The 14,579-nt window shown below is 45.0% G+C and overlaps 1 protein-coding gene across 2 annotated transcripts in view; it reads left to right on the forward strand.

Moving 5' to 3' along the window:
* The window catches only part of CABLES1 (Cdk5 and Abl enzyme substrate 1), a 190,726-nt gene that overhangs the window by 162,655 nt on the left and 13,492 nt on the right, over positions 1 to 14,579 (forward strand). Inside the window, exons 5-8 of one of the 2 annotated variants that reach the window (XM_029591126.1) lie at positions 4,605 to 4,710; positions 6,539 to 6,695; positions 8,340 to 8,443; positions 8,786 to 10,764. In XM_029591126.1, the coding sequence (XP_029446986.1) occupies positions 4,605 to 4,710; positions 6,539 to 6,695; positions 8,340 to 8,443; positions 8,786 to 9,040 (622 nt within the window). In that variant the 3' untranslated portion in view covers positions 9,041 to 10,764. Of the gene's footprint in view, positions 1 to 4,604; positions 4,711 to 6,538; positions 6,696 to 8,339; positions 8,444 to 8,785; positions 10,765 to 14,579 lie in introns of those variants that run through there. The other variant, XM_029591125.1, reaches the window with a different exon arrangement.

Genomic DNA, 14,579 nt, shown 5'->3' on the forward strand with positions numbered 1-14,579 from the left:
AAAGAGGGCATGGATTCTACTCCAATTACTTCCTGATTCCAAAGGGAACAGGAGAACTCCGACCCATCCTAGACCTAAGGGCTTTGAACAAGTTTCCAAGAAAAGAAAAGTTCAATGTGGTTTCCCTGGGCACCTTGATACCCCTTTTGCAAAAAGGGGAATAGCTATGCTCCTTCGACCTAAAGGATGCATGCACTCATAATGAGGTCTTTCCCGGTCACAGGAAGTATCTCCGATTTGTAGTGGGGAAAACAGCACTTCCAGTACTGGGTGTTACCATTTGGGTTCGCGTTAGCCCCATGGGTTTTCACAAAATGCCTGGCTGTGGTGGTGGCGCACCTCCGCAGGCAGGGAGTGCATATTTTCCCATATCTGAATGATTGGCTGGACAAGAGGATGTCTCAGGCAGGGACCACCAAGTCCATGCGCTTGACCGTCCGGGTGTTGAATTCACTAGGGTTCGTTCTCAACTACCCAAAGACCCATCTCAGCCCATCATTTCAATTGAACTTCTTAGGAGCTCTGCTAGATATGGCTCAGGCCAAGGCCTTCCTGCCTCACCAGAGGGCCGTCATCTTGACAACCGTCGTGAAATGGATCCAACAGAGCCAGCAGGTGTCAGCCTGGCACATGTTGAGATTGTTGGGCCAAATGGCCATAACCGTCCATGTTACTCCCTTGGCACATTTAGACATGCGCAGATCCCAGTGAACCCTGAGGTCGCAGTGGTGCTAGGCCACTCAGAAACTCCATGATTGCATCCGAATCTATGTTACAAAACTGGATAGGGAGCCCTGCGTGGATGCGTGGTATAGGGCATGCTGGGAATGCTCAATGTGCCTAGTCAAAGTTCTAGAAACTTTCACGCAAATTTTCCGTGCCGGGCTCCATCCGATGATGTCACCCTTGTGTGAGGACTAACATCTTGCTGTCTTAGGAGAACACCTGTTACAGGTAAGCAACTCTGCTTTCATTACCTTTTAAGTGTTTTGAGTCTTTATTATATCTCTCTTCTTATACTAACATAATGGATGATAGCAGATAGGGACCAGTTGGCTCACCCAGTCTCCTCTCTGGTTCTCTACAGTTTTAGTAAATTAATTTATAAATTCCTATACTTAAATCTATACCAACTCACCCTTGCATGCCAACTCTGTTCCTACCCAAAACCCTCTTTATCAGGGGTGCTCAAACCAGTCCTACAGGCTCCCCTCCCAGCCAGTCAGATTTTCAGGATATCCCTCTCAAATGGGCTCCATCTGATGAGGTTACCCATGTGTGAGGGCTAACATTCTGCTGTCCTCGGAGAATACCTGCTACAGGTAAATAACTCTGCTTTGCATGATTTCTTGGAAACAAAATAAAAACTGTTGAAATAAAATGAATTAAAACAGCATCCCATACTTTTGGAGAGGGTGTAGCTAAAAGAGGACCCGTGGCCATGTGCGTCAGTTGTATCTGAAGCCCTGCTCAGTTTGGGGTGGAAAATAAAATCTTAACCATATATGAAGACACTAGTGTAGCTTACTTCCTCTACCGGCATCGTTCGGATGGGGTGCACGTAACCTTAATTTAGCTGAAACATAGCATTTGCTTCACTGTCTGCTGTTCTCCGCACAGAGAGCAATATGAATGAGTTGGAAACAGAGGGCAACAGCAGTGGTTCGGGAATGATTCAGCAGTGCAGTCATCTTGATGAATGCAGAAAGATCCTCCTGCAGGGCTAGGTTATCCTTCTAATTAACCTATATCCCTCCTCCTCTTTGTTAGTGTCTAATGGCTTTTCTTGTGAGCAGCTATATAACGAGAATCGTTGGATGCCTTGTGAACAGAATGCTGTAAGCTGTCTGTGTGTGTATATATAAGTTTAGGTAAAGTATGCAGCAGTATGGATATTTGACAGGGCGTTTACTTAATTTCCAGGAAGAGCGGTGTATTGCACATTACAGTATAAATAGATATTTCGACCGGTCTGCACGCAGCCTGAAAGGCAGGGTCCTGATCCCTTAGAGACACCCTGGTTCACTCACACGTGTTCAGACTGTTCATGTCGGCTGCAACTTTTTCCAAATAAAATATTATATAAAAGCTTTAGAGCCCACATAAGAGCAACAGTTGACAGGGTATTTACTTTGATTCCTGCCGCTGTTTGAGCTGCAGGCCTTAAAGCGTCACCCTGTGCGTTTAGGTCCTTCAGCCAGGACAGAAGCTACCTGCAGAATTCCCTGTCCCCTGCAGATTGCTGTAACAGGCCTCCTCCAGCAAGCAGTGTGCAGAAGAGGCAAGAGCCAGCTCGCCCAGTGGTGATAGCCAGTTGACTTAGAGTGCATGCCGTACGTTTGTCAGTTCGAAAGCCACAGAAAAACACATCCACACAGGTTTCTGGTTGCCCATGCACACATCACCAATAAAAGAAAAGAGGTTGCACTTAGAGGAGCCTCCAAATCAAACAGCCTTTAATCAGTGTTGCTTAAATAAAAAGGATCTGAAATGAGAAATGACTACTGCAGAGCAAGACCAAACCTCCCAACTGCATTTAGCATTTCTTCTTTCTTAGGAAAGTTGGTCACTTGCTGTATTTCCCTTTTTACTGCAGTGTGATTGGTCAGAGGCACCTCTATCTTCCAGACTTAAAAGCTGGCAAAGCTGAATTGCTTCTCAAGGGTACATTGCAATAGCAGATGCCAAAGAATATAAAAACTTTTCTGGGTTCTCCACTATCTAGGACCTTGCTTCCAAGTGTTATGCAACTGGTTGTCCTCTAACCTCCTGCCTATAGGAATGCAAAGTTCCTTGATGGCTCCACAGGTCTCAGCTCACTTTCAGGCCAATGCAATACCGTGGGCTGCGGCTAGTGCATGGCTTAACACACGATTGGACGCGTGTTTTGGACGGGTGTCCTTAACGCAATGCAATATGGGATTAGCGTGTTGCCAGAGGATGTGGTTAGTGCAGTTAGTGTAGCTGGGTTCAAAAAAGGTTTGGATAAGTTCTTGGAGGAGAAGTCCATTAATTGCTATTAATCAAGTTTACTTAGGGAATAGCCACTGCTATTAATTGCATCAGTAGCATGGGATCTTCTTAGTGTTTGGGTAATTGCCAGGTTCTTGTGGCCTGATTTTGGCCTCTGTTGGAAACAGGATGCTGGGCTCGATGGACCCTTGGTCTGACCCAGCATGGCAATTTCTTATGTTCTTATGTTCAAAACGCACACCCAAACCACCGCGTAGCTAATAGCGCTCATCATGTGTAAATTCCATGTAGATGAGGCTATTAGCTAATACCCGCGATTCAAAAGATTTCTCATGCAGCCAATGAGCCCATTGCAACACAACAAATTTTACAGCAGCCCGTGGCTGGCGTAAAGGTATGTCACGCTCAAGGGCTCACTGATAAAAACAAAAGATCTTGCTTTCTGTGATTCCTTCTATTGGTATGGTTGCGATACTATGTAGGAGGAACCACAGAAAACGTCTGGGGAAAAAACATAATTCTGGGATCCCAATATACACGCAAAGATAACCGGTCTAACTGTGTATCTTGTGCGTGAATATTGTGCCGGTAGCGGGAGAAAGCGGACACTCGTACCAAGCGTCCTTTTTCCGAACCTGCACTGACAGCCACCTCTCCTGTGCACCCAACGCCGAGGAGGCGCTAGGGACGCATAATTTTCCCTAGTGCCTCTTTTTTTAGCGGGACTCCTCATTTAAATATTGCACCGCGCCCAAGAGAGGTGACTGGGCACACATTAGGAAAGCGGGCGCTCAGCACTGAATGCCCGTTTTCTACATACAAATGTTGCATCTGCCTGTTTTTGGATGGTAAACGAGGGTTTTCTTGATTATATGCCAAGCTCTTTAAGATGTTATTTTCTTGTTTTGATCCTTTGTAGCAGTATATTTGCTACTATCCTACCTCAAGGAGTATTTCAGTGTAGTTGACAGAGTCCTGGAGACTGAATTACTTCTCTAAAAGCATTTTGAATGCAAACCCTCAATTACCATCCTTTTATTTCTGCTTTTCAGAATTAGAAATAAGACTTTGGTTTCTTTTCTTTTCTTTTTTCATCTGGCAGCTGTTTCTTGCTAGTATTGAGCTTCCAGACCTGTTCCTACTAGAGCTGTGGCACCTTGAGTCTTTATTCAAAGCAAAGTGGGGATTTCCCCCTCCTCCCTCTCTAACTCAGCCATCTCAGTGACCGTCCTCAGTAGAGGGGAATGGGGACCCTTTGGAGTCCAATATATGTGCAACCCTGATTCTGACCTGTAGGTGTCACTGTTGAGCGACAGCTGAGCTTTCGTCTAGAAGTCGCCAGGCTGGACTACTGATCCCTGGTCAGTGGCTGGAGAGCAAACCAGAGTCTCGGGCATGGCACTGATTGTCATTGGGCCATCATGCCAGTCCAAGATGTTTATTTTTGAAAAGAAAATATAGTGAACTGGTAAGGAATTCCTCTCCCTGTCAAAGTTTATTTGCAGAATGTTTAAAATGAAATGCAACATATGTTCCAGTAGCACAGAATTGCAAGTGGAGCCGTGATTTCATGTGACATTATCTGTTCTAGGCCTCGATAATGATGTTTTCCCTCCCCTTGTGCTTTCTAGGGATATGAAGTTGGAAGGTGGGCGACAGCGGCATTCCTCTGGAGGCGTGGGCACCAAGGAGATGATTATTGGTCTTGAAGGTGTAGAACTAGGGGCTGATGGTAAGGTAAGGAAGACCTGAAGAAGAAGCATGTCTCTCTCTTTCTCTTCAGAAAACAGCAGGCAGTCTGTGCCCAAATACACCTGGCATTTGATACTTTGCACGACTTCTTTGTGAGCGCGAACTACCTGGTTATTGAGCTAAGTTGAGAGTAAAGACAGCAGCAAATTTCAGGGTTCTGCTTGGAAGGAATCCAGTAATTCTGACTTTTCCCTGGAAGCTTAGCATAGCTTTGCAGCACTTGGCTATTCCAACGCCACAACTAGCTGAGAGTATCCCCAGAACCTTGATGTGATGCTTCATGCGCTGTACTAAATGTTGTGTGGAGTAAAAAGGTCTTGCCAGTGTGTCTTAAGTTTAAGAGACTTATCCCTCGTATGCAGGCCTCCAGCCTGTGAAGCGAGCAGTTCTGATAAGCCCAACCTGTGCATGTTGGTGGTCTGGGAGAGTAAAATGCACCAGCACCACCCATTTAGAGCACCCATGAAATTGTATATTTGTAGATCCTATTCATTTTAAAAAGTGCCATAGGGAAACAATTGCCCACGGCATACAGTGGAGTGGTCCAAGTGCCAGCACTGTCCAGTTGGCTGACGTGGCTCTGTCTCGAACAGTTGTGTGCTTTCATTGGCTGAATGCACCTCAAGTGCTTTAAAACGGGGCAGATCTTCTCAGCAGCTGGACGCAGAAGCAGACGTTTGACCAGCTGTTTTTCGGAATGAGGCTGACGGACCTTGACTGCGCGGAGGCTCACATTTCCAGACTGACCATAGAAAGGCTTGGCCGGGCTGAAGCAGGTGCCACCTGGAGCACCCGTTACGTAGCCATGCATGCGGTTATAGCTTTTTAATGGGAAAGGACAGTGAAATGGTGCTCTTTACAATGTGATGGAATGAGCTGGTGTGCAACAGAATTGAAAGAAGCACGTTGTGTAAGAACTTTGCTTTTTTAGAACAGGCAAGTCATTTTAGCTCTATTATATTGGCATTGTCCAGAGAGAAAAAGGTTCTTGTGAAGCAGACAAGTAAATCCATAAAGTGAGATTTTTGGTTTGCTTTGGCTTTTTTTTTTTTTTCCCAGACAAGAAATTACATGAAAACATTTTCCACACAGATGTGTTGCATGAGTAAAGTTGGTTTAATAAATAACCAGAAAAATATTTTGGCGCAAGTGTTTATATCATCTAAGAATGATCTTGTAACTGGATAACTTTAAACCTAACCAGCCAAATTTTAAATCTTCAAACGATATCCGGTTAAGTGGTGATCTCTTAAAAAAAAAAAAAAAAACCCCCCCAAAAAAACTATATCATGGGCCTCCCAGTCTGATTCACTTCCCACCATCACAAATATCACAGCCCCTGGCTGACCAGGACCACCTCAAACCCCTTTAAATAAAAAACCCTTTATTGGTGCAGGCCCTTAACCTTCCAGCCTCCCTCCTTGGTAAATTAAAAAAAAAAATGTCTACATCCTTGCTACCCCAAAACCCACCCACCCAGTAACTAAAGCATCATTCCTTTTTAAAACTCAGGATCATGGTACGCAGCAATCTTGGCTTTTATAAAGGGGTGACAATTAAGGTACTCCGTGGGTAAGAGGGCTTCAAGGACAGTGGGGGGGGGGGGGGGTGGTGAGGGGGCAGTATTTTTCGTGTATTTAAGGTAATGACTTATCCGGCTATAATTTAGCTGGAGAACGGCTGAATATTGCAAAACTTGCCATTTAGATGGATAAAGTTATATGCCTAAATGGCTTGAAATATTAACCTTGGCATGCACTGTATTTGGAGTTTCGTGAGTAACAGCACATCCATTCTGGTTTCTTCTGCTTAGACCGTCTCTTACACCCAGTTTATGTATCCAACGAACGCTTTGGGAGCCCGGAGAAACACGATAGACTCCACCATTTCCTTTTCCCAGTTCCGCAACACAAGTCACCGCAGCCTCATCCTCGCCCGGGCTAACAGCATCCAAGGGAGTATCGACACAGGTAATGCTGCCATTTTGCAGGCTCCTCTTTGAGTTGTCCGATTCTGCAAAATCTGAAGTGAACTCGTGGAAGACGTTTAGCGTTAGCTTTGGGTTTTTGGGGAGGTTATGGGGGTTTTGGGTGGGTTTTTTTTGTAAGTGGACACCTTCCCACGAGGTGTTTCCGTGGATCACAGTTGAAATAAGTTGTGATAAGGGAAGGTTTTTATTCCAGCGGTCCACTCCCACTGGTCCTGCCATGGGATTGTTGGCAGGTTAATGCCCCTCAGTTAACCGCATGCCTCAGTGTTAAAATGCTTGATGGGAAACCCACTGAAGAACCAGTTGGGGAGTCTATCTTGCCACCTTGAAACTTCTCTGTTGTGGTGTTCAGGTTTGAGCTGGAGCTCTGGTTGTAACTGTTCCATTTTCTAATTTTGAAGCTTTTTTCAACTGACAGAAGCTGAAAGGGAAGTCAATATGCAGTACGAAATAAATATAAGTGAATAAGAAAACTAAGTGGCAAAATAGGGTCCACACAGATCAGGTTATAGAGCCTTTGATTGCATTCAGTATCACGTTAACCTGTACTTCTTGTGTTTTACTGCACTTGGTCTTCAGCTTCAACATCCTCTGTCATATTGTAAAAATTCTCTGAGCTTTTGATTATTTCAGTTGTTGTATAGAATTCTCCCTAAAATTGCAGCATCTCTTAGGCGTGGAGCCTGTCTTCTAATGTAGATATTTTGCAATAAATAATATTTCTGTGACCAGAAAGTCAAACTCTGTATTGTGAAATTATGTATCAATTTTGAAAAAGTTAGGCCATTATATTTCCATATCCTTAGTCATATATTTTAAATTTATGTATTTATTTATTTTTTTACATATAACCCCCAGCCTTACACATACACACACATAAACTCTCTCTCTCTCTCTCTCGCTCTCTCTCTCTCTCTCTAATACTCTGTCTGGTAATCAGCTTCTCCCCACATACTTATTTTACTTCTTCTTCACCCACTCCCTCCACAAATTTCTCTCAGTCCCATTCTAGACTTTACATTTTTATGGAAAAATTGGACGCCTTTCCCTTAGCTTGAGGTTTGAGCTGGCAGCCAAGAAGCCGAAGTAGCCCACCATTGAATATGAACTTGTTGCTTTGACAGTGGTGGCACAATGGTTTGGGATGGTTCCATTTTAATACTGTACTTTCACTGGCTAGTAAACAGGTTGACATGCATCTTTAAGATAAAAATTGGTAAAGAAATGGCCTACTAGCTGAAGAGGTGGAGGCCATCACTTTGGCAGATTTTGGGCGTGGGGAAAGGGTTGAGAGGACAAGTGAAAGACTTGGGAAGGAGGAGGGAATTGGTGTTGGGTTGCATGAGGGATTTGGGGCATACATCTACCTACATTGGATGAATCTCTACTGAGCAGACTAGATGAACCATGTTAGTCTTTATCTGCTATCATTTACTATGTTACTATGTAAAGAAAAAGTATACGGAAAATGGCAGTGCATGCACAGACTTGGGTTGTTTGGGCGAGGTTTGGCTTTCATGTACATTTTTTGGTACTTGTCCACCAGTGTAGTTGATTTTTAGAACCCCATTGCTAACTTTCTGTGGTTTTGCTTTATTTCTTTATTTATGTGTTACATTCACAGGCAGCGACATGGGAGACTATGCAGAATACGATCCAAACCTCTTGGATGATCCTCAGTGGCCGTGTGGCAAACACAAGCGGGTTTTAATATTCCCTTCGTACATGGTGAGCTGACCTTTGGCGATACATTGTAAGAGTGCAGTTTGGTGGTTTGCCTTTGGTTCTTTTTTTTTTTTTTTTTGCATGTTCCTGAGTGGAAGTGCGGGACCTTAATGTTACTTCTGTAGATAGAATCATCCGTTGGGAAGCAGAGCAGTAAGAGTCCACCACACAGGCGTTTTCCATTTCTTATTTCATGGGTGTTTGCAGGGAATTCGCCAGCATGTTCTATACTCCGCATAAACAGATTCTCTCCCCTTCCCCCTTTTGTTTTCCGTAAATGTGTCAATGTACTTTCCCTGGTTTCCTGTGCCAGTGCAGTGTTTGCTGATTTTACTTCTGCGTCAGGTTGCCCTCCCGGAGCCAGGTTTTGGTGCCCTGCTGTTTATGAATGGAGACGAGGTCTGGACGTTTCTGCACTTCGTCAGAGGGCTGAGCAGGCAGAAATCCCGGCGCTTGAGCCTCTTGAGACACGCAGACTCAGGGGAGAAAGTTTCACAAGGGCCTGAGACGTCTGTTTCTATTTTATGCTGCGAGGGACCTGAACAGTTAATCTTATTTAGCACAGCAATAACTAGACACAGCTGTACTGGGAATCCTTAGTGAAGCCAGTCTGTTGCAGGAGGGTAGTTTTAAGCTAATGAAAAATGTTAGCCGGCTTAATTTACATTCGGCCTAGTTTTCTTTTATAATAATAATAATAATAATATATACAGAATCTGTTCAATGCTTTTGGTTTGTATAGATTACTACTTTGACCCTCAGAGTACTGCAGGAAGGACCACTAGCTAGGGACATAAGAATATAAGGCAAGCCATGCTGGGTCAGACCAAGGTCCATTGAGCCCAGCAACCTGTCTCTGACAGTGGCCAGTCTCGGTCATAAGAACAAGCTGATCTGAATAGTCGATCTGTTTCTTGTCTCTCACTCCCAGGGATAAGCACTGGCTTTCCCCGATCTACCTGACTAATATCTGTTTATGAGCTTTTCCTTTAGGAGCTTGTCCAATCTTTTTTTGAATCCCACTATGTCTGGATAACTGTTCCTGAATATAAAAGTGTGCTGTTGGAACATGCCTCCGCTGTAATATAAAAACCAATTAGAAGCAGTGTATATGCTGAAAATGTGCTTGTGTATATATGTATGTGTGTCTGTATATATAGATAGATAAATATAATAGCTGACACCTATGGAAATTCCTGGGAGGCCCCTATGTATCACCCTCCCACTCTGAGCCCCAGTACAGCCTCCTCAGCCCCATCACAGCCTACCCACCCACAGCCCCAGAAGCAGCACAGCCTGCATCCCCACCCTCAGCCCCAATCTAGGCTACCCCTCCTAGCCCCAGCTGCAGCCCAGCCACCTATGGAAGTTTTCCGGAGGTTCCTGTTTATTGCCCTCCCCTCTCCAGCCCCAGCAGCTTGCCTTTTCCCCTCCAGCCCCAGCATAGCCTGCCCTCAACCCCTAGCAACCTCAGCCAGCCTGCACCTACCAACCTCAGCGCAGCCTACCCCCCCCCACCCCCACCACCACCAGCCCATGCCCCAGCCACTCTAGCCCTCAAATACTGGACTCGTTTTCTAGGCTAGGAGCTCTTTGCACTGAGTGCACAAATACATCCTCTCACCGACTGGTAGATAATCATACATGTGGCACTCAGTGCAAAAGACTGGATAACCCCCCTCTCACTACTGGACCACCGTCTGCATCATAATTTTGTTTATTTGTTAGCGATTGTACATTTCTAAGGGAGTAGGGATGTTCAATACACTTTTAGTGTATTGGTTTATTTTATATTTGTCAGTGATCCTCCAGCAACTACAATTAATCTACTTATAGCTACCCGGTTACACACCATATTGACCCTTGCTTTGAACTAATTCCCTGTTTATCATATAAATAAATCTATTGTTGAAAATCTTTAGAAAGTGGGGTTTTGGCGCATGACTTATGATCTTCTGCTACTGGAAAGAAAGGAGGATGTGGAAGCTGGGTTGTTTGAACCAAAGTCTAGATGGTGCATGGTCTCCTTTAGACTCTTCTTCTTGGATTACTGGGAGAAGCATGCAGATGAGTTTTCTGGTTCTCTGCTGCTAGAAAGAGTGTGAGGGCTGTAAAGCTGAAACCTAGATGGCTCACAGTGTCCTCTGCTGGGGCTCCTGGGAAAAGTATGCAAATGAGCCTTCATGTTCTCGGCTGTGACAGCTGAAGCGTAGAGAGCTCATGGTGAACTCTGGCATCCTCTGCTGGGGTTGCTGGGAGAAGTTTGCCAATGAGCCTGTTGCAGGCAGACAGACATCACTTCCAACTAAGTAGTTATTCATCCCTGTCGGGCCGATACAGTTAAAAACACGGGAGAGCACCCTCCTGTGCGCGCGATTCAGTAAGTTAATTTATTTAAATTAGGCCCGGCGGTAAAAAAAGAGGCGCTAGGGACACTAGCGCATCCCTAGCGCCTCTTTTTGGACAGGAGCGGCGGCTGTCGGCGGGTTTGACAGCCGACGCTCAATTTTGCCGGCGTCTGTTCTCGAGCCCGCTGACAGCCACGGGCTCGGAAACCGGACACCGGCAAAATTGAGCGTCTGGCTTTCAGCCCGACAGCCGCGGGCCGAATTCAAATTTTTTTTACTTTTTTTACTTTTCGGGACCTCCGACTTAATATCGCTATGATATTAAGTCGGAGGGTGCACAGAAAAGCAGTTTTTACTGCTTTTCTGTGCACTTTCCTGGTGCCGGAAGAAATTAGCGCCGACCTTTGGGTTGGCGCTAATTTCTGAAAGTAAAATGTGCGGCTTGGCTGCACATTTTTCTTTCTGAATCGCGCGCGCATACCTAATAGGGCCCTCAACATGCATTTGCATGTTGAGGGCCCTATTAGGTGCTGCGGGTTGGACACGCATTTTCCTCCCCTTACTGAATAAGGGGTAAGGGAAAACGCGCGTCCAAGAGCAGGTTAACAGTGCGCTCCGTCGGAGCGCACTGTACTGTATCGGCCTGTGTGTTTGGCTGATTCAGGTCTATGAGGAAAGTAATGAGCCAGCTGCACAGGAGACCTAGAAGAGCAGAAAGAAAGATGACTAGCAAGATTTACATTAGGGCATGAATGCAACTAGAATAAAAATATTTATATTTGTGCTCTGAGTCCTGATAGTGTGATCATCATACAAGATATATTTGTTGAATAGTCTCCATTTCTTTGTAATAAGGTGGAAATCAAGAGTCAAACTCCAAAATGTATGCATTTGCGTTCCCAATTTTAGTACGTATGTATGCTATGACACAATTATTTAATAGCTATTGAAAACTTACCCAACATTATATAAAAAGAAAAAGTAAAATTTGTTTCTGCCATTCTTACATTGTAGAAAGTTAAAACCAGAGTAAAGACAATGGAGAGTCTCCAGACACAGGGATCAAGTATGGTGTCGAGGAAAATAAGTTGAAAAACTAGAAGTATTTTAGTCACCTGAAACACAACAGCCCATTCTCTCATACAGGCCGATACAGTAAAACCCGCAGGAGAGCCTGCACTCCGAGGCGAACGCTCGCTCTCCCGACGCACACACAGGCCACTCTCCTGTGCGCGCGATTTAGTATGCAAATGAGGGCCTGCGGTAAAAAGAGGCGCTAGGGACACTAGCGCGTCCCTAGCGCCTCTTTTTTGACAGGAGCGGCGGCTGTCAGCGGGTTTGACAGCCAACGCTCAATTTTGCCAGCGTTGGTTCTCAAACCCGCTGACAGCCACGGGTTCGGAAAACAGACGCCAGCATAATTGAGCGTCCGTCTTCCGGGCCACAGGCCGATTTTAAATTTATTTTATTTTTTTTTCTTTTTATTATTTTTGGGGCCTCCGACTTAATATCGCTATGATATTAAGTCGGAGGGTGCACAGAAAAGCAGTTTTTTCTGCTTTTCTGTACACTTCCCCGGCGCCGGCAGAAATTAACACCAGCCTTTGGGCAAGCGTTTTTGAAAGTGAAATGTGCAGCTTTGATGCACATTTTGCTTTCTGGATCCCGCGGGAATAACTAGTACGGCCATCAACATACATTTGCATGTTGCGGGCGCTATTAGTTTCGGGGGGGTGGACGCGCGTTTTCAACACACTATTACCCCTTACTGAATAAGGGGTAAAGCTAGCGCGTCCAAAATGCTCGTCCAAACACAGGCTAACAGTTCAGCCCGATAGTGGGTGTACCGATGAGGAGTAGCCTAGTTGTTAGAGCAGAGAGCTGAGAAGCAGGGAAACAGCATTCAAATCCTTGGGCAAGTCACTTCTCCTTCCATTGCTTTAGGTAAAAAACAAGATTATAAGCCCTCTGGAGATAAGGAAATACCTGAATGTCATCCACTTTGAAGTGCCACAGAAGGAGTATACATTTAACAAAAATTACAAATGACTCTGGAGGTGCGTTGAATGTAAGTGTGCACGTCTTGATCTGTAGAGATGCATGTAGCTCTTCAAAATTGGTTTCAAGGATTCATCCTAACAGATCAGGTAAACGTTTTGGAAGAAAATCCAAAGTGGATTTGTTAGTGGATGAGGATTTTGGTAGAGAGGGGTGGGCAGAGGGTTGCTTTAGATTTTCCTAAGATTTGCCAAGGACTATTGACAGGTTTTCCTAGCAGATCTTGGGGGAAAAAAATCCAATATTCCTCTCACCTGAAATCTGCCTAGCTCAGGTTTGACTGTGAATTGTCTGCACACCTCTGTGAATCTGCTTGAAGTAATTAGGCCGTCTGCAATAAGAGGAGTCAGGTTCACTTCCTATGCCCATTACAGACAGTAGTGCCCTCACATGTCATCTCAGCACAGATCAGCCATGCACAGTTGACTTGGGTAGTCATCATAGCATGGATCATCCAGTTCTGTTTTGTTTTTAAGGTGTTAGTTGTGTCACAGCAGTCAAGATTTTACAGATCAGTTTTCACCTAATCTGCATGGTGAAAAACATTTAAAAATCAACATTTCTAAAGCATGGTATGGAAGAGACTTACTGTAGGGATGCAGATTGTAGGCTGACAGTTGGAGATCCTCCTGGAAGAATTATGTACCAAAATATTATAAATTCTGCAAAACTCTGCACATTTGTCAAAATAATACAATATTTTTGCTAATCATCATCCATTTCACTACAATCCAGCATTTTCAGTCCAAAGAGTGGCTACTGAAATGGTCCAGCAGTCCTCACTTAAAGCATATAGGGACAGATTTAAAGATATATAACGTAGAGGAAAGGCAGGATGACGGCAATATTATACATATATTTACTCAATGCATAGGTGGCAGGTCTCCTTCAAAAAAAAGGAGACTATGGGACAAGGATGAAAGTGGGATAGATTCAGAAGTAATCTAAGGAAATATTTATTTACACAGAGGATGGTGGGTGTATGGAGTAGCCTTCCGGTGGAAATGGTAGAGACAAGGACAGGATCTGAATTCAGGAAAACTGGGCCCAAGCACAGGGTATCTCTGAGGGAGTGGCAGAGAGTGTAGATCTGAGTAGTTGCATGGATGCAAAGACTAGATAAGCCGTATGGTCTTTTTCTGCCATCGCTTTTTTTATGTTTCTGCATTGCATGCAACAGAGGAATGCGACAGAGTATGAATTATTGGGATTAAGGGTGGGGTGAATAGGGAAAGGGCTCAGGATGGAGGAAGGAGAGGATGGAGGATGGGGTAGAGGACCCTGTATCGGGGGGGGGGGGGGGAAGGAAGCGGATGCAGAGGAGGCACCAGTAGGGGACCTGGCATATGAGGGGGAGGAGGGGAAGAGAAGACAGAATCCTGGGATTATGGGAGGGTGGGGAAATTAGGAGAGGTCAGAAGATGTGGGAAAGTGGAGTGGCAGTTAATTGGAGGAGGGAAAGAGGATTCATGCTTGGGGAGGGTTAGGAGGATGATGAGGAAGGACAAGATACGTCTGAAAGGGAAGATATTGGGTTTGCATGTGCCAAACAAAACAAAACTTTACAGGTCCAGATAGCTGGCCGGATGCCAGCAGAGACAGGAGTACAAATAGTGGACTGGCTGAAGGCTGAGGAACCACTTGCTGAGCAGTCTAGCCTCCTGGCACCTGCTCGACTTCGGCCTCAGCTGCTGCTGCTGTTTCTCAGAGAGCTGGGTGCCAAATGTTCTGCC

The sequence above is a fragment of the Rhinatrema bivittatum genome, chromosome 2 (assembly GCF_901001135.1).
Source record: "Rhinatrema bivittatum chromosome 2, aRhiBiv1.1, whole genome shotgun sequence".
NCBI classification, from domain to species: Eukaryota; Metazoa; Chordata; class Amphibia; order Gymnophiona; family Rhinatrematidae; genus Rhinatrema; species Rhinatrema bivittatum.